Below are 24155 nucleotides of genomic sequence, written 5' to 3'. Positions count from 1 at the left end.
TTAGAGAAGCCCCCTATTTAGAGGGTTTGAACACTTATCCCAGTACCGACACCTAGACCGTGCTGTCGATCCTGTAAGATTTTGCAGAAGCCACAGAGTCTGCTGGCCACTGAAATTTATTTCTTTCTTTAAAATATTTCTATCCCGCTCTTCTACCCTACAATGGGGCACTCAGAGGTGGTTTACAATAAAATCACACACATACATGTAAAACTACACACAATAAAAACACAAAACATTAGAGTAAATTAAAATACAATTTAAAATACCTAAAATACCATTTAAAATACCTAAAATATAATATTACAATATATATATATATATGCACTCAACATTACCCTCTTTGGGGCTGGCAATAGCAGCATCAGGTTATACTGAGTGGCTTGTGTGACACCCTGTGTTATCCTGTGGCTTCCAGGACCCCAAGAGGAACCGCTTGATGCAGTGGCTTGAGGTGGAGCTGGTGGGGGGCATAGTCCAGCTCGACTTTCATCTCTCCAAGGAGCCCTCCCTGGGAACCTATAAAGTGATGGTGCAAAAAGCCTCCGGGAAGAAAGTGGAACATCCCTTTGAAATGCAGGAATATGGTGAGGAAGGAATGAGAGGTGCCCCAGTGTGCATGCATGCTGGGGAATTAGCAGAAGGGGCTGTTTTGGGATGTATTTGCTATTGCATTTATCTTTGCTGTTGTCTTGTGGATTTTGCACGTGATTGAAAGGAAGGTGGGATATAAACACCATCAATAGCATCAGAGTGTCCGCAATGCCATGGGGACAGGGTCCCTAGCAGAGCCTTTTAATCCAACTTTTCCAAGTACCCCTTGGGAATAGCTTGTGTGCACAGCAGTTGACTGGCTCCAAGGACTTTGGGGTCCTTGCAAATTAAATTAAATGTAAATTAGTAGATCTGGGCTGCCATTCTTAACAAGGGCAGATCCACACCATCCACAGAAGGCGTGTCCAATGCACATTTAAAGCATGTGACTTCCCCCCCAGCCCCAGAAGAATCTTAGGAACTGTGGTTTCCCTCTCACACAACTCACAACTTCCCAGCACCCTTAACAAACTACAGTTCCCAGGATTCTTTGAGCAGCGGAGGAGGGGGAGGAATGTGCTTTAATGGTCTGACACGTATGTTGCTAAAGTTTCAGGGTCTTAGTGCCTGCAGATTCAGCAAAAATGACTTTCCTTTCTCTCGGCATTCCTTCCCTTTCTGCAGTGTTGCCCAAATTCGAGGTTTTGGTGAAGGCGCCCGAGATCATAACGATTCTGGCTGAGGAATTCAAAGTGACTGTCTGTGGCATGTAAGTGAGACCACAGGCCTGGGTTTCCCTCCTTGAAATGTGGGACCAGAGAACAGAGAGCGTTGAGGGCACTGGGAATGCCAGCTGACCTCCCCTACTTAGACTTTCTCCTCCTTCCTGCCCCCTTTCCCACCAACCTCTGGCTGTGGGGCATGGTAGCAGCATTAACCTACATTTTGAGGAGCTGCCTTAAAGCTGTGTACACACTAGAGATGGAAAGATCTGACCATTTCCAGTCTCAGCATCTAATTTTTCCAAGCTTAAACTCACTTCTCCACATTTCTGCAGCAATTTGTAAATATCTTTTTTTTAAAATAAAAAAGCTCCTGCTGAAAATTCTCCATCATTTTAGTACAAAACATTTTGGTTGACAGTTTTGACTAGTGTACACATAAGGACATAATAGCCTGCTGGATCAGGCCAGTGGCCCATCTTTTTCTGAATCCTGTTCGCACAGTGGCCAACTATATGCCTGTAGGAAGATTGAAAGCAAGAGCTGAGCGCAAAGAGCACTCCCCCCTCCTGCGGCTTCTGGCAACTGGTTTTGAGAAGCATACTGCCGCTGACCATGGAGGCAGTGCGCAGCCATCATGGCTAGCAGCCACGGAGAGCCTTTTCCTCCATGCATTTGTCTAACCCTCTTTTAAAGCCATCCAAGTTTGTGGCCATCGCTGCCTCTTGTAGGAGTGAGTTCCATAGTTTAACTCTGTGCTGTGTGAAGAAGTGCTTTCTTCTGTCTGTCCTGAATCTTCCAACATTCAGCTTCGTTTGACGTCCACAAGTTCTAGGGTTAGGAGAGAGGGAGAAAACTTTTTCCTTATCCACATACTTCATGCCAGGCCTACTTTTACACACTTCTGTCATCATTTTGTACGCTTCTCTCATGTCGCCTCTTCCTCGCCTTTTTTTTTTCTAAACTAAACTTTTTGCAAACAATTTCTCCTCATGTAATGCATTTTTGCAGGCAGAGCTTGGAAAAGTTCCTTTTTTGAACTACAGCTCCCATCAGCCCCAGCCAGTGGCCATGCTGGCTGGGGCTGATGGGAGTTGTAGTTAAAAAAAGGAACTTTTCCAAGCTCTGTATTTTTGCATGTCATTTTCACTCACATGTTCATTTTTATGCACGCTTTCCCTTAACATATGCAAAACCTGGAAGTCGCTCCCACAAGAGGCAGTGATGGCCACCAAGCTGGATGGCTTTAAAAGAGGATTAGGCAAATTCATGGAGGAAAAGGCTATCAGTGGTTACTAGCCGGGATGGCTGGGCTCTGCCTCCATAGTCAGAGGTAGTGTGTGTTTCTGAATCAGAGCTTGGAAATGTTACTTTTTGGAACTACAACTCCCATCAGCCCAATCCAGTGACCATGCTGGCTGGGGCTGATGGGAGAAGTAACTTTTCCAAGCTCTGTTCTGAATACCAGTTGCTGAAAACCGCAGGAGAGGAGAGTGCTCTTGCACTCAGTCCTGCTTGTGGGTGTCCTATAGGCGTCTGCTTGGCTACAGCAAGAACAGGATGCTGGACTAGATGGCCTTTGGTGTGATCCACCAGGCCCCTTTTAAGTTCTTATGTATGATGCATTGTCCTCTGCTCTTATGCAATCTTCTTCCCAAACTCTGGACAACACACATCTTCAGGAAACACACACACACACACACACACACAGAGAGAAGTCTCTTCCCTATCTATCCTATTAATCAGAGCTCTCTATGGCTGTTCCTGGCTCCAGGTATACTTACGGGAAGGCTGTCCCTGGCCTGGTGAAGATGCGTGTTTGTCGGAAGTACACCGATTCTGGAAGACCTCATTATTACGATTCTACAAGCCAATGTTACGGGCCAGAGTCAGACGCTGTTTGCGAAGAGTTCAGTGGAGAGGTGAGTCCCAAGAATGCAACTTTGGTCCAAGACAGACTTGCAGTCTAGCTGGACATTCGAGGAAGGTGCAAGAGGAAGAGGAGGAGGACCGGACAGGGTTTTGTGTCCATCACATAAAATGATTTGAGTTTGGAGCAGTGGTTACCAAACTACCCCCGCTCCCCCGGAGCCCTTGAAAATGGCTGCTGCTCTTGCTTGGACCACTTAATTAATTTTTCCACCTGTTGTAGCAAGTGTAATGCGCTGCGCCAGATGCTGTGTGATTCTTAATCGCAGCTTCTTTTCAATAGTATTGTATTAAGATTTTCATTCCATAGAACACACAATATGAAATACAGCGTAAGGTGAATTAAATAGCAAGATGGATATTGAATGCACACATGCCACCACGGACCGCCTGAATGAAGCTGGCCGACCACAGTTTGGGAACCACAGTTTGGGTTAGAGCCACGCTGGCTGGGGCTGATTGGGATGGGAGTTGTAGTCCAAAGCATCTGTGGGGGGGGGTGCCAGGTTGGCTGTGGCCGCAGTAAGAGATGTTGTAAGAAAAAGGTGAGAATGTGGGGAAGGACTGATAATTCAGAAGGCCATGAGGACTAGTTGATTATTATGACTAGTGAGAACAGACTGAGTAAGGAAAATCTCAGAGTAAAAAAGTATTAAGATGAAGGCATCAAGAGCTGAGGATTAAGTCAAGTCTAGAGGTGAGCTTGTAAGTAGAGACCAGCAGTTGAATCTATTAAACATACTCAACCTTTGAGCAGGGGTGGCCCCCACGTGGTCTCCTCCAGATGTTTTTGGATGACAACTCCCATCGGCCCTGGAGCCGACATGGCCAATGGTCAGGGACGATGGGAGTTGGAGTCCACCAACATCTGGAGGAAGCCATGTCTAGGGAATTCCTAGAGAGACAATTCTCAATGCTAACCTGTGACTCTGTGGCTTCCCGCGCAGTCAGACAGCAAGGGCTGTTTCTCTCAAGTGGTGAAAACGAAGGTGTTCCAGCTGAAGCGGATGGGATACGCGATGAACATTGACGTGGAAGGCAAGATTAAGGAGGAAGGCACAGGTAGGCTTCCTCCAACGGCAGGGCTGTGTGCGCAGAACAGAATGGGAAGGCAACGTAGCCACTGAAAGACCATAGTCCTGTGGCTGAACATTCCCTGTTTCACTATTTCATGTCTATTCCACCTTTCCACCAAGGAGCTCCAGGTGGCTTCGGTGGCTCTCCTCCCTCTGCATTTCATCTCACAGCAACCCTGTGAGGTAGGCTAGGCTGAGATAGTGTGACTGGCCCAAGGTCACCCAGCGAGCTTCTTGGCTGAGTGGGGATTCGAACCCTGGCCTCTCCCAGGTCTTAGTCTGACACTCTAACCACCACACTGCCTCTGCATGCAGAATGACCCGGGTTCAACCCCACCTGCCTCTCCCCTTAAAGCAGGGCTGTGGGGAAACTTTTTTCCAGCCCAAGGGCCGCATTCCTTCCCGAGCAACCTCCCGGGAGCCTCATGCCGGAGACAGACAGGGCCAGAGACAAAAAGTGGGTGGAGAAAGAGAGGTGTCAATGATCTTTCCACAGGAAGTCAAAAGTTGGTACATGTGTGTGAGTGTGTGCGCACACTCTCACACACACACACCTCCATCCAGGTAGGCAAGGGGCACTTTCACAGTCCAGCCAGGGGAAAAACCCCGGAAGGTGTGAAGCAGGATCATCGCTGGGTGTGGCTTGGGATGAGAGGGTGTGGCCTGCAGAGAGAATCCTAAGGGCCGGAGAGCGAGAGCTGGAGGGCCGCACCCAGTCCCCCAAGGCTGGGTCCCACACCCCTACATAAAAAGGATCAGGTTGCACAGAGGGTGGGACAAGGCTGCTGACAGTCAGAGTGGGAGATAACGCTAGGCTAGAGGGAGAAGTAATCTGGTCTGGCAAGAGAAGGATGGCCTTCCAGTGAACTGGAGGCCAGCAGCAGAGGCCGCAAGGGCCGCCTGCCGAGGAGCTTTCCGCTGGCAGGTGAGCAAGAAGGGCTGCCTGTCAGGGCTTGAGGATCTGCTTTGCACTGGAAGGTCCCGGGTTCCATGTGTGGACATTACTGAGCTAGACGGGGTGAAAGTCTGACTGTGGAAAAGGCGGCTTCATGTGTTCCTAAAGGAATGAGATGCCACCCAGCTTATACGAGTGGGGGAGACGTTAGGTTCAGTTCCCGCTGAAAGCCGAAATGGTCCAATTGGTGCTTTCCTCGACAACACAAGAGCCAAAACTCAGACATCCTTCAAAATTTCGCACTGTGTTTTGCAATGCAGTTCTCCAGCCAAACAGTGTTTGCAAACATGCACATGTAAGGGCGAGGAGGGCATATGAATGAATTTATTAGTGAAAACAGCATCTGAAACGAGATTGCCTTTAGGAGAGATTGCTTGCAAAAGTGGGTGCATTGGTCAAAACGGCATACAAAGGGTGTTTGGTAGGACAAATTTGCACTAAAATGCTGAAGAACGTTCTTGAGGATTTTTTTTTAAATAAAGAAATCACAAATTGCTGGAGAAATGTGGAGAACTGAATTTAAGATTGGGGGGGAAATGGGAAATGGCGGGAACCAAAATGGACACATCCTTCCATCTGTACGGTTCCTCACCCCGTTCCTTTGTTCTTTTGTTTTTGGCAGAGGTGGAATTGACCGGTTCGGCTTCCATCGCCATTACTCAGACTCTGAGCACAGTCACCTTTGAAAGAGTCGACTCTTACTACAAGCCTGGGATCCCCTTTTTCGGGCAGGTGAGGCTGGCTGAGAGGTCCCCTCCACCATCCATGACACCACAAATATTTGTTCTAGAAACGTTCCCTGCCCTGGAACAGGAGTGCCCGGGGTTAGTTTGGAATTCAGCTCACGCCCCTCCGAGTCCAGCCTGCTGTGGTCCTCTGGGATGCCCCATCTGAAATCCTGATGCCTTTTGCAATGCCCACAGTCCTTCTCCCCACCTCCATCTACCTGTGCACAGAATTGCACCCCTGCAGACGATCATCTCCCCCTCTCCATCGGTAATAAAACCGGCCCTCTGTCTGTGTCGGGTTCTGCATGTCTAGGCAAAGCTCGTGGACGGTGCCAATGTGCCAATCGCCAACAAAACTGTTGAGATTCATGCGGAGCCGTCAGGACCCAAGACCAACTACACAACTGATGCCCAAGGACGAGTCCAGTTTTCCATAGACACTGCTAACTTCACGGATGACTCGATCAGGATCCAGGTGAGTGTTTCAGAGAATGAAATTAAGTGGGGCTTTAATGTAAACACACACACACACACAGAAGAAGAGTTCAATGGGAGGTGGAACTGGGAAATTATTACTATGAGTCTCTGCGCCCCCTTAGCCTGCTGGCCCTTCTTTCTGCTTTCTCCTCCATCACCTTTTTCTGGATCTCTATTTCTCAGTCCAAAATATGCTTAATTTTCCAATCGGTTCTCCACAATTCTGCAGCAATTTGCAATTTAAAAAAAAAATAAAATCCTTACGAAAATTCTCCAACATTTTAGCACCGGTTTCTCCTAATGCACACAGTTTTGTAGGCAAATGCACACACTTTTGCATCATATAATGCATTTTAGCATGCTAGTTTCACTCATATATTCATTTTGATGCACACTTTCCCCTAATATATGCATTTTTGAAAACATTGGTTGACAAACTGCATTGCAAGATTGGGATAAGTGCAAGCTTCGAAGGACGGCTGAGTTTCAGTTCTTAGACTGTTTTGGAAACGGCAAATTTGATAGATTCGGCTTAAAATGCAGACTGAATTGAATTTCTCCCCCATCCCTAATTGGGACTAAGAAAATGCCATCAAAGAATGGGACTGTCTGTGCTCTTGCTCACTACAGGGTGGCTGTGTTAGCTTTTGACTCTTTTTTCATCTTCCAGGCAGCTTAAGCATGTGTTTTCCCCTTTCTTTTATGAGCAGCATGTTGGTTGCTAGACATGCAAATAGGTCTGAGAGGAAGCCCGAGGTTGGTTTAATGGCTGTCGATATCACACAGGCACTGATGATTCTCTAAAATAGAGGAGACCACGGCAATTGTTCCCCTACGCACCACCTCCCTCTTTTCTAGCCTTCAGGCAGTGGTGCTTCCAGACAACCTGGTTCTTGAGCATTCATCCTTATCTGTTTGCAAGGAGATTAGGTGATGTGGGCTATTTAATGAATCAATGTAATCAGGGCTGGCGCCAGGCATGCCGGGGACCTTGGGCACCAGCCTGCCCAGGCCACGGCACACACATGCATGCAAGCAAGCATTCTGCACTTACCTACCTTTCCCTTTGTGAATGCTGCCTGCGCTGTGCACGCGTGCCTGCCATCAACCAAGATGGCGTCCAAGGCTTCTCTAAGGTGTTGATGCCTCTGCTGCCATCTTGATTGATGGCATGCATGTGTGCTACGTGTGCACTTTGCTGCCATCAACCAAGATGGCAGCAGGGGCATTAGCCCCTTAGGGAAACCTCGGCTGCCATCTTGGTTGATGGCAGGGTTGCGCCTGCAGCGCAGCCATCATTTACATCAAGGGAGAGGTAGGTGGGGCATGCAGGCAGATGTTGTGGGCCTACATGGCGGTAGGAGGAAGCTGGGAGCTCCCTCTCATGACCTGCAGCAGAGTCGGGAGGCAATGCTGCCGCACATTGTGGAAGGGAGCGCTACCCACCCACTCTAAGGAGGAGCTCTTCAGGGGGGCCTTGGGGCCCAGGTGCCCTCAGCTACGGCCCAACCTGGCCTCCCTCTGGTGCCAGCCCTGAATGTAATTGAATCCCACCTGAAAACAGTTACTGTCTGGAAGCACTCAGTGCTTCTCCTACTCACCCTGATAAACTGCTTCCAGAGGAGAATAAAGAGAGGACATGGTGCGGATGGGTGAGAAGTTTGATTCTGTTCGCATTTGAAGCTGAATCTTTCAAATTTGCACTTTCCGAAACAATATGAGAACTGAAACTCAGCTGTCCTTCAAAATTCACACTTATTCGGATTTACAATGAAGTTTGTCAACCAAAGTATATTTATAAAAATCCATATATTAGGGGAAAGTGTTCACAAAAATGAATATATTGGTGAAAAAAATAGAAAATGTATTACACGAGAAGAAATTGCTTGCAAAAATGTGTACATTAATCAAAAAACGCCAACGAAAATGTGTTTACTAGGAAACATTTGCACTAAAATGCTGGAAAATTTTCATGACGATTTTTTTAAAAAATAGCAAATTGCTGTAGGAATGTAGAGAACTGAGTTTAAAATTAGAAAAATAAGGAGCTGAGAGAATTGAAATGGATAGATCTTTCCATCCCTGTGACATGAACAAAAGACATTATTTTAGAAGATGTTGTAGGCCAACATCTGGGACTCTGTTGTTTTCCTCTCTTTCATATTTCTTTTTTTTTAAAAGACAATTTATAGATCGGACCCAATGTGTAGTCAGTGGAACTGGCTCACTCCCCGTCACCAAGCTGCATATCACTCTGCATCACGTTTTTATTCACCGAGCCAAAGCTACCTCCACATTGAGCCTGCTCCTGGGACGTTAGCCTGCAGTCACATTCAGCAGGTCCGAGTGCATTACGTCCTGAAGCCAGATGAAAAGAGACTGCGTCGTGGAACAGACGGAGGTGAAGAGACAGATATTGTCTTTCACTATGTGGTAAGCCTGAATGATCTGACCTTTGCTTCAGCTGCAAGGGTTCGAACCACGAGGGAGAACGTCCAGGGAAGAAGGATCTTAGAAATCAGACCAGCGTCACTGGGCATAGACGAGACTAGGCCAGATGACTCAGAGACAAAATTGATAATGCGGTAGCCCTGTGCACCATCAGCTAACTCGATCCATCAATGGAAGGATTACTGCTTGTGTAAACGAACTCCAACCCCTCCTCACCTCACACAAGCCCTACCCAAATCTGCTCTGGAGGGTTGGGGTAATCTGGAGTTTTAGGTGGCACGTGGCAGGAGGAAAGGGGGAGGGAGTTCTCTTGTGATAATCCTTGCGCTGACAGAACAAGTTAGTTCAGTGGCACCCCATATTTGTTCTGGGGGTTCACTGAGATTTTCTGATGGGTACTTTTGGTGGTTCCCCCACGTCACACCACTGAGGTTCAGTTGGCCTTCACCAGAGAGTGAGCCTTTTGCCCAGCAGGCCCTGTCCTGTGGAACTCCTTGGCCATAGAGGAGTCATTCCTGCTTTCTTTCCGATGTCTTTTAAAAACAGTATTGTTCAGACAGGCCTCTAGACCTTGACTTCCCCCCCCCCCACAAACCAGTTTTTACTGATATGTTCTTGATGTTTTGCTGTAGGGGTCTAATGTGTTCACAGCCCAAAAGAGGCCTGTCTGACCATCACAGCTTGCTTTATAAGGAGAAGGGTTCAGATGGGAGGAAGGGCGGGATATAAATATATAAATACATAAATATTTCTGAATGTTCCTGGGGGGGGGGATAGGAGATGTGATTGCTGTTTCAACCTGAACAGCAGCTACTGTTTTTTCTTAGATTTATCTTTTAACTATTAAGTGGGTTTTCATTTGGATCGTTCCTTTTAGCCTAGTGTATTCTGGCACAGCAGCCACGGATGTTCTGGCACAAGGCAAGATAAAGCAATAAAATGAGACAAACTTCATATGGAAGCTGTCTTTCGAGGTGGTGGCCATCCCATGTCACGTCCAGCTGCTCAACTGCACTTGATTCCAAATTGCAAAGCTGGAATCAGGGATGCCTGCAATTCACTTGGCAGTATCAGAGAGAAGGCGTTTCTATGGCCAGTGGAGGCTGATCCCCTGGGGCAAATTGGGCACTGCCCCATCGACCTCAGTCTGCCCTCAGCCAGCCCCTACCTGTCTGCCTTCTTACAAGACTTACTTGTCTCCCCCCCAGGGAGGGGGCTGGCTTTCAGATTTCACTTCCTTAGCTTCAGGGTTGCCCCTTGTAGATCTCAGCATAGAGGAGGTGGGGAAACTCGAACCGGTAGGTTCAACCTGCCATTGGTTCCGGTTCTGCCTACCATTGCCTTACACCTCACGAGTCCCAAAGAGACCCAGCTACCACTGCCTCTGCCTCCCTAAGCATAAGAATTGCTAATAGTTTGGTGCAACCAGACATTCGCCTCCTCCGTCCTGATCAGGAGTCTCCCTCCTCCCATGCAGGTGATGGCGAAGGGGAATATCATGCAATCGGGGACCCAGGTTCTTCCTAAGGAGCACAGAAAAGGTCAGTGCCACCCCAATTTCCCGCCCCTGCCCCTTTCATTCGTTCTACTGTTCTCGCCTGTTAACCACGTGCCGTTTCCATGAACGGAGATGGGTGGGACCCCATCATGTTCCCTGTTCAGTTTGTTGTGTTGCATTCATTTGAGTGGGTAGATTGGAAGTGCCCAGGAGGGTGGTGAGCGAGTGGCAGGGAGTGATAGAGGAGAGACCTCTGGGGACCACGCAGGGCTGCCCTACACTCCTCCAAGCTCCCTTCAGGTGCAGTGTAGTGGGGGGTTCACCAACCTCATGCCCATGAAGGCCTTTCCTGGTGCACCCAGTAGTAATCCAGAATCTGAGTTTACCTTTCCTTTTCCTTTTTTAAAAGAAGTCAGTCTGTAGCCTTCCTAGAAAGTAGGTTACAGAGCAAAATGTGCAAGTGCCCCTTCTAAGCCCTCCTTTTAGTGCACTCTTCCTGCTTCTGTGTTCCCCCCCAATCCTTGGAAATTTCCATAGTCTGCCCTTCCCTTTTCCCTAGCAATCAGGATGCATTTATCCTCCACTGGGTTCACCTGAGATCAGCCTAGAAATTATTTTTATTTTATTTATTTGTTTGTTGATTAGATTTATATCCTGCCCTTCTTCCCAGTAGGAGCTCAGGGCAGCAAGCAAAAGCACTGAAAACACTTTAAAACATCATAAAAACAGGTTTTAAAATATATTAGAACAAAACATTGTTAAAAACATTTTTTTAAAAAAAGCTTTAAAAACATCATTTAAAAAAAGAAAAGAAAAAAAGAAAAGGTTAAAAAACATCTTAAAAAGCAATTCCAACACAGACGCAGCCTGGGATAAGGTCTCTACTGAATAGGCTTGTTGAAAGAAGAAGGTCTTCAGTAGGCAACGAAAAGATAACAGAGATGGCGCCTGTCTAATATTTGAGGGGAGGGAATTCCAACCCCCCCCCAGCACTCTCTCAAAATTTGAAATGTTCCCTCTGGTCCTAGAAGGTTGGCACCCCCTGGATATTCTATTGTTATCTGTGTTGAATAAAATTAAGCTGCCAGTCTGCTTCGCCTCTGGTCCAGCCCTAGGTGGAAAGGAGAAGGCACAGGCAGGACCTGCACCAGGCACATCTAGGCCCTTGGGTGCCAGCCTTCACAGGGCCAATGGTGCCCCCTCCACTCCCAGCAGATCTTGTGGGCCGTGGCACTCGCCTGCTCCCCCTACCTCTCCTCTCTTTCTGAAAGCCCTGTGCGCTACGAGAGCAGGCCGCTGCCATCAACTAAAATGGCAGTGGAGGCTTCTCTAAGGGGCTGGTGCCCCTGCCACCATCTTGGTTGATGGCATGCATATGCACTACACTATGTGCATGCACATGCCCACCATCAACCAAGATGGCAGTAGGGGCATCGGCTCCTTAGAGAAGCCTTTGCCACCATCTTGGTTGATGGCAGCTGCATTCACAGCACGCAGGGCACTCACAGAAAGAGAGGAGAGGTAGATGGAGTGGGTGGGCACCACGGTCCCACACAGTCTGGGCGGGGCTGGGAGCTCTCTTTCTGTGATTTGTGGCAGGGTTGGGAGTTGACCCTGCTGAGGTTCGCAGAAGGGGAGCGCTACCCCCTCACCCTAAGGAGGTCCACAGGGGCCCTTGGGCAGGGCCTGACCTGGCTGTCCTCTGGTGCCAGCCCTGGCCACAGAGGTTGGGGAAGCAGTATAGTGGAATCTTTTTAACTTCTTGTTCTCATATGTCCTGGTTCAATGTCTCCTCAGTATTTTCTCAGTGGTTCCCTTCACAACTTCAAGCTCCGCCAAAGGTGCTGCCTTGGAATTAATTCCTGTAATCTCTCTCTCTCTCTTCCCCCCATCCCTTGGTGAATGGCTTAACTCACCAGCTAAAGGGGTCTTTACTCTGGACCTCTCTGTGGATGTGGAAACCGCTCCATTGGCTCGTCTACTTCTGTACGCCATTTTGCCCAGCGGAGAACTAGTTGCCCACTCGGCAGATTTCGCCGTTGAGAACTGCTTTGCAAACAAGGTGAGGTTGCGGGGATTCTCTAAGACCCAGTGCAGGCATGGCCGAGAGGCCATTGGCTCCTTCTCTGGTGCCTTGCCAAAGATCTCACTTTGTTCAGCCAACTTGTTACCCAATAAATGAGCATTTTACCTGCTGGACCAGTAAAATATCAGCTCGTTGGAAGCTGCAGAGCTGAGAAACTCAAACTGAGAAACCCAATCCCCACGAGGGATTGTTCTATGCTCTTGTGCACAGGGATGAACTCTTCAAAGGCCCTTTATTATGTTTCCAGGTGAAATTGTGGTTCCCTGAACCCGAAGGCCTCCCCGGCAGCCAAACTCAGCTTCATGTTGCAGCCGCCAAAGGTTCCCTCTGTGCCATCCGAGCTGTGGATAAGAGTGTCTTTCTCTTGAAGCCTGAAGCTGAGCTTTCTCCTCAGACTGTGAGTCCAAGCTGCCTTTGTAGCTGTCCTTGGGTGTAACATTTTTAGAGCCATTTCCTGACCTCCCAACCCCGTGCCAAACTTCCTTTCCTAGGAAGATAAACAGGTAAATGGCAACTGTTCTCAGATGACCTGATCTGATGGAGTGGCTGCGTTGTCTCGCCTCTCCCATGCACTGGCTTGGTTTGCATGTAACACTAAACCACGGTTTGTTGGTTGGTTTATTAAGCCATGAGGCGGGGAAGTCTTGCAGTGCTGGCTCCTTTAAAGAAAGTTTGGAAATGCAGGAGATGTTGGCTCTAATGTAGAAATTGGGGCACGGGGGGGAGAGAATGAACTCTGTTCAATGGAAGAAATCGTTTTCTCCCCGACAAAAACAAAAATGTGTATCATGATGGTGAGGGTCTTGCACTCCCATTTTTTTACCTACTACATGTGTGTGTGTGTTTACCCTTCATCATGCAGAGACCTTTAAAAACAGTTGCAAACTGGGTTCAGAACTAGTGCATTTCTTTGCTCCAGTGATGGAGGTAATAGGAGCCTTCACAAGCCACACACACCCATATTAACACCAGAAACATACTGATTCAGAGCTTTGGTGTATCTAGTTCAGGAATGTGTACCCTGAGTGGCAGTGGCTCTCCAAGCAAGGGTGCAGGATTGAACCTGGGACCTTTTGCATGCAAGGCTAGTCCTGCACTTTTGAGCCACCTGCAGAGCTCTGGAAAGGTTCCTGAGACACAGAGACAAGCAAATTCAAGTACTAAAACTTTTCAGATACATAATAACCGTGTGTGTGTGTGTGAGAGAGAGAGACAGAGAGACAGAGACAGAGACAGACAGACAGACAGACAGACAGACAGACAGACAGACAGACAGACAGACAGACAGAGAATGAACACCAAATGGTGACTGGTCTCAGATGAACTAATAGAGTGATCTCCCATCAATAATGACCTGTTTTACATGTAACACTAAACCATGGTTTGTTTGTTTATTAAGCCATGGTTTGTTTGATCATTAAAACATTGCTCAGCAGCTTAACTATTGTTTGTTCACTGCCAATCCAGCACAATCTGAGCCATGGCTTGTTGTTGACTTATAACCTTGGTTTGTTTTAACTGTGGTGTGGTGTTACATGTGAACCTGATACCCTTCCTTGCCCATAGTTTGTTTGACCACCCTACCCCAGATGGTCACTAATCTGCAAAGGGACAAAGCAGGAAGAACTGGGAAACAAACCAAACTTTGGAGAAACAAGCCGTGGTTTGGTTGGTCAACTGTGGAACGACACACAGTTAACTTGTGGTTTGTTAAGGAAACTATAGCTTAAGCAAACCATGGTTTAGTGCCATATGTGAACCAGGTGAATATATGTGAAACACCTGGGAGTAAGTCCCAATGAGCTCAATGCAACTGAAATCTGAGTAGACATACCTAGGATCGCACTGTAAGTTCTACATAGAAGGCTAAGTACTTTCTAACTACATGATGGGCCTGTTTCTCTCTGCCAAAAATAAGTAGCAGATTGGGTGGCATCCGGAACAGATTCTGCAGATGCCTCTAAGCAATAGCAGAGAAGTCTGATGATTTCACCCCGTCACTAAAGAGGACAGGTGCTGGGCATAAGGGACTGGAGGGTAGTCAGCAGTACCAGAGCATTTTAGGGCATGCTGAATTCTGGCTACTCCATTTCTAGGTTTATGACTTGCTCCCTGTGAAGGATCTCAGAGGCTATTTCTACAACCACTACTATTTGGATGAACACAACATTAATCCCTGTGTGGAGATGAAGAAGATCATTGTGGATGGAATCCGCTACAGCCCTGAGCCTTATTCTTATGGCGAAGGTGATGCCTATGAAATTCTCAAGGTGAGCACCAAAGGGAAATGCCAGGCAGAGAAGTGTTGATATGGATTGCTACACCTTTTGGTGACTTCCAAATGTAAACTACTGCATTGCGCTCTATATGGGGCTGCCCTTGAAGAGGATCTGGAGGTTGCTGCTGGGTCTGGAGGTTGCAGCCAGGTTATTGGGTAGTGGAGCTAGGTGCAAGCATATCACACCATTTCTAAAAGAACTGCGGTGGTTTCCCCAATTTAAGGGGCAGAGTTTGATGTACAAAGCCCTACATGGCTTTGGGACACCAGGTTTTTGAATGAGTGCCTCTCCCATTGTTTGCCAACCCCTGCCTTGAGATTTGGTAGAGTGGCCCTGCTGACAGTTTCATCTGCAGACTTGGCACTCTCAGCAGTGACTTACAGCAGGGCCTTCTTGGTTATGGTGCCCCAATTGTAGAACCACTTCAGGTTGTCTCTCTTGCTGATGTCTTTTCTGCATTGATGAAGACACACTCATTTTGCTTGGCCTTTGGGGAGTTGGCTGGCCTGTTTCCTGTTCACTGTGAATGATGCATTGCTGCCATTTTCTTTTCAATAGCATTACTGCTGTTGGATTTGGGAACTTGAACGTTTTATGCTTTTATTGTTGATGTTTTATGTTGTATTTTACTGTATTATTATGATTATATACTTCCCTGGGAACTTGGGTTAATGGGCAGACTAAAGATGATGATGATATGCCTGTGGAACCCCTGGGATAAGACATGGTCTTTCTCCTAACAATTGTTATGGTTTTACTAACTTTTAAGGTTGGAAGAAAACAATGTAAATGTAAACATAAATTGAGGGAAGCTAAGTCTGGACTTCACACCATACATTTAAAGCACTTATTCCCCCTAAAAAAAAGAATCCTGGGAAGTGTAGTTTACCCCTCACCAAGCTACAATTCCTAGCACCCTTAACAAACTATAGTTCCCAGGATTCTTTGGGGGGAAGTCATGCACCTTAAAGGTATGGTGTGTACACAGCCACGTTGGCACAACCCCCCTCCAAACCAGTAAATGGAAATGAGACATGCTCAGAAAAGTTCATAGACATGTGATCTGATCCACATGTCTATGTTCAATCTGAGCATGATCTCTTGAAGGCTTGCTCCAGATTTGGGGGGGAGGGGATGAACCAAAATCTTCCCCCATCCCTCATTTTGATGTACAAAATGGACATGTTTTCCCTGTTGCTAAAATGTTTCATAGTGGCACATGTGCTCATTTTTAACAGGACTTTGGCTTGAAAGTTTTTACAAGCACCAAGATTCACAAGCCTGAAATTTGCCAACACTACTCAAGAGGTGAATTGAATTATGACGCTGATGTGAACAGCCAAGGTTAGCTATGTTGGACCAAAGTACGTGAGCAGTCACAACCACACCATACATTTCAAGCACATTGATTCCTCCCAAAGAATCCTGGGCACTGTGGTTTTACCCCACACAGGGCTACAATTCCCAGCACTCTTAATAAACTACTGTTCCCAGGATGTACTTTAAATACATTTTAAATATATGATGTGAGTGTGACTAAGAATAAGAAACTGTGGCAGCCAGGATATCTTGTTGGGGACAAAGGAAAAGGTTGCTGGCCACCATGGTCCCACTGTGGTTGCAAGCATGGCCACGAGAAGACCCTGAAAGGATGCTGATGCTAGAACTTTGCTGGTGAGGAGAGCAGGAGAAGAGGTGGCTTTGGGAACTGCTGCCCACCCCCTCTCATAGCAATCCCACTGGCCTTTACCTTCATTCTGAACCCTTGCAGCAATAAATGAACAATCACCAAGGGAAAGCAATAGCACTGTGATCCCACAAGGCATTCAACCAACCCCAACAGGGGTGATCCCAAGGGGAATGACACCAAAGGGGAGCTGCCCCTTTAGGTCACTCCTTTGGGATGAGATCCAGATTAATCATGAAAGAAGATCGACTGTATGGGTGAGGAGTTCCCAAGCAGGGCTAGTGAGGGGTGTGGCCTAGGGAGAAGGGGAGTGGCCTGGGAAAAGTCCTGAGGGCCATATAGAAAGGCCTGGAGGGCCACATTTGGCCTCTGGGTGTAGCACTTTCGGAGGGGAGGTCACTAAGCAGAAAGCAAGTAGCATAGTGCTGATGATTTCACACATGCACGCTCATCTAACTGTGAAATTGAATTATGAGCAGCACGTGTGACAGTGATCAAACACCAAGAATGCCTCATGGCACTTTTCAGCAGAAGTAGTAGTGCACTGTCAAATTCAGGAGTGCAGGCTCCCTTCATGAGAATCCCAGCCATGCCCCTGCCTCTTTTTTGCTGCTGGGTTGAGAATGAAACCCTTATCAATGCCTTCTCCCACAAGAGACATCCCTAGGAGCCAACAAGCATGAAAGAGGAGAGGGTTAGCTATTGCAAAGAGTCTTCTCAGTGGCTGACTCACCTCCTTTCACTCTGATTGGCTCCAGTCAGCAGGAAAGGAGAAGGAAGCAAGTGAGAAGACTCTTGTTAGTGGTTAACACACACCCCTTTCATGCTGATTGGCTCATAGGTTTCTGGAGACATAGGGACTCTGCTGGGACCCTTGCTTCCAAAAAGGTAAGGGGTCTAAGCCCCCCTGAGACCCTGGACAACTACACCCCTGAACGGAAGCTGTTCAGCAGCAGCTGTCCAGTGACAAATAAGCCTGTGCACAAGCGCTAGCCATTGCACAGTTTAGAAATGAGAATGGCGTTCAAGCACAACACTCTAGCCATTTTTGCTTGAAAGGTGTGGGACACATTTTAATATAAAGAAATAATGTTCTTTATAATATTTCTCCTCCCACGTGCTGGCATCCCAGGACCCCCAGCAGTTGGCATGGCACGCTTGACAACATATGCTGGTGCTTCTGAGTTGAGTGACAGAATTGGTGACATAGCCCCTGCTGCTGCTCAAGCAACACCGCCTGTCAGGAGTATCTTCCCCGAGACGTGGCTGTGGATTGCGGTTAAACTGATGTAAGTGTTGGCTTTAAGCCTTGGAGAGAGGCAGGCACAAATTCTGTGGCAAAGACCTGCGGAAAGAAGTCAAGGCCCTGTGGCTTGTAGTCATTCTGTCTGCTGTGGATCAGACAGGAAAAGCGTGGCCGTCTAAATAGGTCTAAAATATTTTAGACCCATTTATGTGAGTAAATATTATTATTTTTCCACAGATACATTATGGTTTTATATAATAATAATAATAATAATAAATTTTTATTTGTTAGTCGCCTATCTGTCCGAGTTAACAGACTCTCTAGGTGACTTACAACAACATCATAAAAATACAATACACAATTTAATACATTCATCAATTAGCTAACATCAAAAACATCAATTAATACAGTAAAAACTAATCCACCCCTAAGTTCTTATAGGCCTGCCTGAATAGCCAGGTCTTTAAAGCTCTGCGAAAACTCATCAGGGAGGAGGCATGTCGGAGATCAAAGGGGAGAGAATTCCAGAGGGTGGGAGCCACTACCGAGAAGGCCCTCTCTCTGGTCCTCACCAGCTGAGCTGTTTTGGCCGGTGGGACCGAGAGGAGATCCTGCGTGGCTGATCCTGTGAGGCGGCTTAATTGGTGATACTGGAGGCGGTCCTTTAGATAAACCAGGCCGAAACCATATAGGGTTTTAAAGGTCAATACCAACACCTTGAATTGGGCCCGGTAAACCACTGGTAGCCAGTGTAGGTCTATCAACACCGGAGTAATATATTCCTGATGACAGCTACGCTTAATCAAGCGTGCTGCCGCATTCTGTACCAGCTGCAGTTTCCAGACCGTTTTCAAGGGTAACCCCACATAGAGCGCGTTACAATAGTCTAAGCGAGAGGAGACCAGGGCATGTATCACTTGTGGGAGCAGATGTACAGGAAGGTAGGGTTGCAGCCTTTGTATTTTGTAATTGATACCAAGCTGCCCGGCTCACTGCCGAGACCTGAGCCTCCATGGACAGCTGGGAGTCAAGAATGACCCCAAGGCTGCGGACCTGGTCCTTCAGGGGTAATCTCACCCCATTGAATACCAAGTCGATGTCTCCCAACCTTCTCTTGTCACCCACGAGCAACACCTCGGTCTTGTCGGGATTTAGCTTCAGCCTGTTCTCGCCCATCCATCCACTGACAGACTCCAGGCACTTGGACATGGTCTTCACAGCCAACTCTGGTGAGGACTTAAATGAGAGATAGAGCTGAGTATCATCCGCACATTGGTGACACTGCAGCCCCAAACTCCTGATGATAGCTCCCAGCGGCTTCACATAGATGTTAAATAGCATGGGGGAAAGGATAGAACCCTATGGCACTCTGCAAGTAAGAGGCCAAGGGTCTGAAACCTCATCCCCCTATGCTACCCGTTGGAACCTGCCTGAGAGATAGGAATGGAACCACCGTAAAACAGTGCCCCCTATTCCCAATCCCTCTAGGCGATTTAACAAGATACCGTGGTCAACGGTATCAAAAGCCGCTGAGAGATCCAGGAGGATGAGGAAGGTATATTCTCCCCTATCCAACGCCCTCCTCATATCATCCACCAGGGCGACCAAGACTGTTTCAGTTCCATGTCCAGTCCTGAAGCCCGATTGGAATGGATCTAAATAATCTGTTTCATCCAAATGTGTCTGTAGTTGTTTGGCCACCACTCGCTCTATCACCTTGCCCAAGAATGGTAAGTTAGAGACTGGGCAAAAGTTATTCAACTCTTGGGGATCCAAGGAGGACTTTTTCAAGATGGGCTTTATCACTGCCTCCTTGAGGGCAGATGGCATTGCACCCTCTTCCAAGGATGCATTTACCACTGCCTTGATCCCTTCGCCCAGTCTCCCCTTGCAGCTCACAATGAGCCACGAGGGGCAAGGATCGAGCAGACAAGTGGTTGGCTTCACAGTAGAGAACACCTTGTCCACTTCCTCAGTGAGAAGAGGCTGAAACTGATCCCACCGGACCGGAATGCAACTGGCCGACTCTGGCCCACTTCCTGTATCCACGGCGTGCGGAATTGTGCACTTCAGGCGCTCGATTTTATCGGCAAAGTGTTTAGCAAATATGTCACAGGAGGCTTTAGAGTGTTCCATGGGTTCCTGAGCAACTGGACTGACCAGGCTTCGGACCACTTGGAACAACTTCCTGGGACAGCACTCTGCTGACGCAATAGAGGCAGCAAAGAAGTCCCTCTTCGCCGCCTTTGTGGCCACCTGGTAGGCAGCTATTGCTGCTCTAAACCGTGTTCGATTGTCTTCAGTGCGAGATTTCTGCCACCGGCGCTCTAGTCGTCTCACCTCCTGTCTCAGACCCCGCAACCGAGGTGTATACCAGGGTGCCGTCTGAGTTCTATTCAGGGGGAGAGGACATTTCGGAGCCACACGGTCTACCGCCCTGGTGATCTCCCTATTCCACTCCATCACCAGGGTTTCAACCGAGTGTCCTTCTGTCAGCTCCAAATCCCCCAGAGCATTCAGGAATCCCTTGGATTCCATCAGGCATCTGGGGAGGACCATCTTAATAGGTCCTTGACCCCTGAGGAGGGTGTGTGGCATTGAGAGGTCTATATTCACCAGATAGTGATCTGACCATGACACGGGGTTAGAGGAAACAGCCCTCATTTTCAGAGCACTACCGTCCCCTCCCGAGACAAACACAAGGTCAAGGGCATGACCGGCTACATGGGTGGGCCAGGTCTCCGTAATACATACCAGGTCTGCAACCTCATCCAGGATCATATCGTGGATGAGAGATGACTTCTGTACTACAGACCTGGCATTACACAACAGCAGTCGAAGGTTGGATGGAGTCCTGCATCCCCCACTTATCTTCTGGTTGTGTACAGGCCCGGAACAAGGGATGGGTATAACGTATCTATCCCTTGTTCCCCTAACTTGGCGTGGCCTGCCACCACCCCTCCAGTATCTGCTGCCCAGACGTTTAATATAGTGGCTCCCCACTATATGCTGTATGAAATTCCTCTACAATAATATGGTGTGTTCTCATGATTTTGTTTACAGCCCCTGACGAAGGCCAAACCACAGAGTGGCCAAAACACATTGGGCTTTTGTCATAATAAACATATTTTTTCAAGTATTCTGGGTTCCCCCCTTTTTTTCTTTTTGCTGTGGGTCAGGCCACCATCTAGTCCAGCCTTCTCTTCTCACAGCGGCCAACCAGGTGCCTCAATGGGAAGCCCACAAGGGCCTGAGTTTTTTCAATTCCCAACAGCTGGTATTTGGAGGCCTACAATCTCTGACAGTGGAGGGAAAACTTCACCATGGTTAGTAGTCACAGATAGCTTGATCTCCCATGAAGTTGTCTGACACTTTCAAGCCATGCATGCTGGTGGCCATCACTGCATCTTGTGGAAGTGAATTCCATAGCTTACGCTTATTCACAGGCTGAGTATTCTCAGGCAAATGTGTTTGTAACGTACACAAACAGTGTGATTACTGCAAAGGGTAATAGGCGGGGCTGCCTTTGAAGACAGTTTGGAAACTGAAGCTGGTGCAGAATTCAGTGGCGAGACTGTTGACTGGAAGTACAAAGTTTGATCATATAACACTTGCCTTGGCCTGACTGCGTTGGCTGCCAGTTTGTTTCCAGGCTTGCTGGTTTTGACCTGTGAAGCGTTATGTGGCTCAGGACCCCAAAACCTTAGGGATCGTGTTCACCACACAAACCTGCTCAGACCCTGTGTTCATCATCTGTGGTGTGATGGGTGGCAACGCAAGACGGAGCCTTCTCTGTGGTAGCCCCTTGACTGTGGTCATACTCTTGCTAGAGAGATGTGTCTAGTCCAGTGCCATCGCTATCAGTCTTTAGGCACCAGGTGAAGACGTTCCTATTCACATTTTGCTCTTATTTGGTTTTCATCTTTTAATTGGGTGGGGTAGGATGTGTCCTGTTTATGTCATTGCAGAGTGAGCACTTTTAGTTAATAGGGTTCTTTTATCATCTAATATATTTTCAATTTGTATTTTAAAATTGGCATGGTATGCTTTTTTAAAAAATTGTAAGTTGCTTTGAGACAATTTTTTTGTAGTAACTGACTTTAGGATTAATTGATTGGGGCTTTAGAATCATCCGGGTAAGTTCACTTTGTTTATTTAAGGATATTTATGCGACCTTTCAAAACAAAAGTTTTCTGAAGACGGACTATAGACAACATCGTAAAAAACAAAAAATAAAATAAAAAAACAAACAAAAAAATAAAATAAAAATAAAATATAAATAATAGCTTTATTATTGTTATTATTAAAACAGCAGCTTAAAACGTGGTGCAGAGAGGTAAGCGGCAGCAACGCAGCTGAAGCTCTGCTCACGGCTGGAGTTCGATTCCAACGGAAGAAGGAAGTCGAATCTCCGGTAAAAGGGGTCGAGGTCCACTCAGCCTTCCATCCATCGGTGGTCGGTAAAATGAGTACCCAGCATATGCTGGGGGGTAAAGAAAGGCCAGGGAGGGAACTGGCAATCCCACCCCATATATACGGGCTGCCTAGTAAGCGTCACAAGACGTCACCCTAAGAGGCGGAAACGACTCGCACTATAAGTGCGGGGACACCTTTACCTTTTAATCCAGCTCAACAATCCAAATAAACATCTTTATCACAGAGAGAAGTACCAATTTGAAATCATGACCATCATTTTAAACCAAAAACAGGTTGAAATAAAAATAAAGCCTGCTAACAAGCAAAAAAGGAAGGAATTCAATGCACTTCCCATAAGAAAGGAGTATCTATACAAGGCAACCACTGAAAAGGACCCCTCTTTTGTGCCTGCAACATCACACAAAACGCGGCAAAAGATTATAAAATTAATTGTAAAGAAAACCCGAATATCCAGTGGCAAAAAGCCATTATTATTAATAATATAATTCAGTAACAACCTTGCCACACCATTGCCTGCTGGAGTACAGTTTTCAACAGCTTTTTAAGGGTTAAAGCAGAGCTATCCAACTAAGCTTTGCTGGGCAGGGAGTTAATGGAGAAGCCACTACTGATTAGACCCTGCTCCTTAATCCATGTTTTCTTGAGATTTGTTTAAAATCTTCATGAAAATTCTTCAACATTTTAGTGTGAAATTCTCCTAATAAACATATATATATGTATGCAGTTTTAACCAATTTTTGCAAGCAATTTCTCCCAATATAATGCATTCTTGTACCTTGCTTTCACCCATATGTTCATTTTTATGCACACTTTCCCCTAATCTGCACATTTTTATAAACTCTGGCTGAAGTACTGCATCTCAACATTCGGGTAAGTGCAAATTTTGAAGGATGGCTGTGTTTGTGTTCTCCTGGGAAGTACGAATTCGATAGTGTGAACAGAGTCTAATTTCTCCCTCATCCCTAAGTGAGACATTGAACGCCCCAGCATATTGATTGCAGAAGGTTTCTGTGGCATTCTTCCTTACCCTTTTCATTGCTGTTACTCTCTTTCAGAGACCCTTTATCAGATGGGAATGACTTCTTGTACAGCTCTGAGAAGTCTGGCATTGTTCCAGCGCAGGCCACTCTGCCTGTGACCATTCCGGACACCATCACAGAATGGCAGACGGGAGCCTTCTGCTTGTCGCAGGATGTGGGCATCGGCTTGGCCCCGAAGATCGCCCTGAGGGCCTTCCAGCCCTTCTTCCTCGAGATTACCTTACCCTACTCCGTGGTGCGGGGCGAAGCATTCACGCTGAGGGCCACCCTCTTCTCTTACCTGCCACACTGCATGAGGGTGAGGAATGCCCAACCTTGGCTCCCAGGTCCTGAAATCTCCTTTCCCTCTTTCCTTGGTATAGAATTTGGATCCCCTGGGCCCAGAATGTATAGAACCATAACAGGTACACACATCTAGGAAAATAGGAATCTCTCCACTTATTTTCTCAAAGTTTTCATTTTTCCAGTTTTAAATTGGTTCTCTGAAGCAACAGCTTTTTTATTTTTTAATCCTCATCAGCATTTTGGAGTAAATTTATAATAAACACATTTTTGTGTGCAGTCCTAATATACACCTTTTTGCAAGCTGTTTCCCTGAATACGATGCATTTTTTAAAATGTTATTTTCATGGACATCTCCATTTTTTTGTACACTTTGCCATAATGATATGCACCTCTTTACCCTGGCCTTTGACACCTGAGAAGTGTGTTTCTGAGGCCCCTCCTATCCCTGTGAATGCGATCTGTTTTGCATTTGCAAAATACTGAATTTTAATTTTGTGGTAACCCATGTGGGGACCTGCTGGTGAAGGGCAGGTAACAAATGCACCACTACAACTAACTGCATTTTGTACACATCGGTTGGAGAACTGCACCTCAGAATTTGGAGTAGAGCAACTTTTGAAGGACAGCTGCGTTGTGGTTTGCACATTGGTTTGAGAGGTGTGAATGAGGTAGTTTCTCTTTCAAAGGCAAACAAAATAGTATTTCTCCCTTCTGCCTATATGCAA

General features: G+C 47.0%; 1 protein-coding gene across 2 annotated transcripts in view; it reads left to right on the top strand.

Annotated features, from left to right (window-relative positions):
* LOC133381560 (alpha-2-macroglobulin-like) overlaps positions 1-24155 on the top strand; it is a 74421-nt gene that overhangs the window by 15759 nt on the left and 34507 nt on the right. The window contains exons 6-19 of one of the 2 annotated variants that reach the window (XM_061620812.1): positions 419-587; positions 1219-1303; positions 3031-3178; positions 4133-4247; positions 5839-5948; positions 6258-6419; positions 8603-8854; positions 10350-10413; positions 12290-12432; positions 12704-12853; positions 14553-14726; positions 15974-16043; positions 17555-17711; positions 23161-23443. In XM_061620812.1, coding sequence (XP_061476796.1) covers positions 419-587; positions 1219-1303; positions 3031-3178; positions 4133-4247; positions 5839-5948; positions 6258-6419; positions 8603-8854; positions 10350-10413; positions 12290-12432; positions 12704-12853; positions 14553-14726; positions 15974-16043; positions 17555-17711; positions 23161-23443 — 2082 coding nt within the window. Of the gene's footprint in view, positions 1-418; positions 588-1218; positions 1304-3030; positions 3179-4132; positions 4248-5838; positions 5949-6257; positions 6420-8602; positions 8855-10349; positions 10414-12289; positions 12433-12703; positions 12854-14552; positions 14727-15973; positions 16080-17554; positions 17712-23160; positions 23444-24155 lie in introns of both variants that reach the window. The other variant, XM_061620811.1, reaches the window with a different exon arrangement.

Source organism: Rhineura floridana, chromosome 3, assembly GCF_030035675.1.
Source record: "Rhineura floridana isolate rRhiFlo1 chromosome 3, rRhiFlo1.hap2, whole genome shotgun sequence".
Taxonomy (NCBI): Eukaryota; Metazoa; Chordata; class Lepidosauria; order Squamata; family Rhineuridae; genus Rhineura; species Rhineura floridana.
The sequence above is the reverse complement of the archived record's forward strand: the minus strand, read 5'-3'. Positions and strand labels throughout refer to the sequence as shown.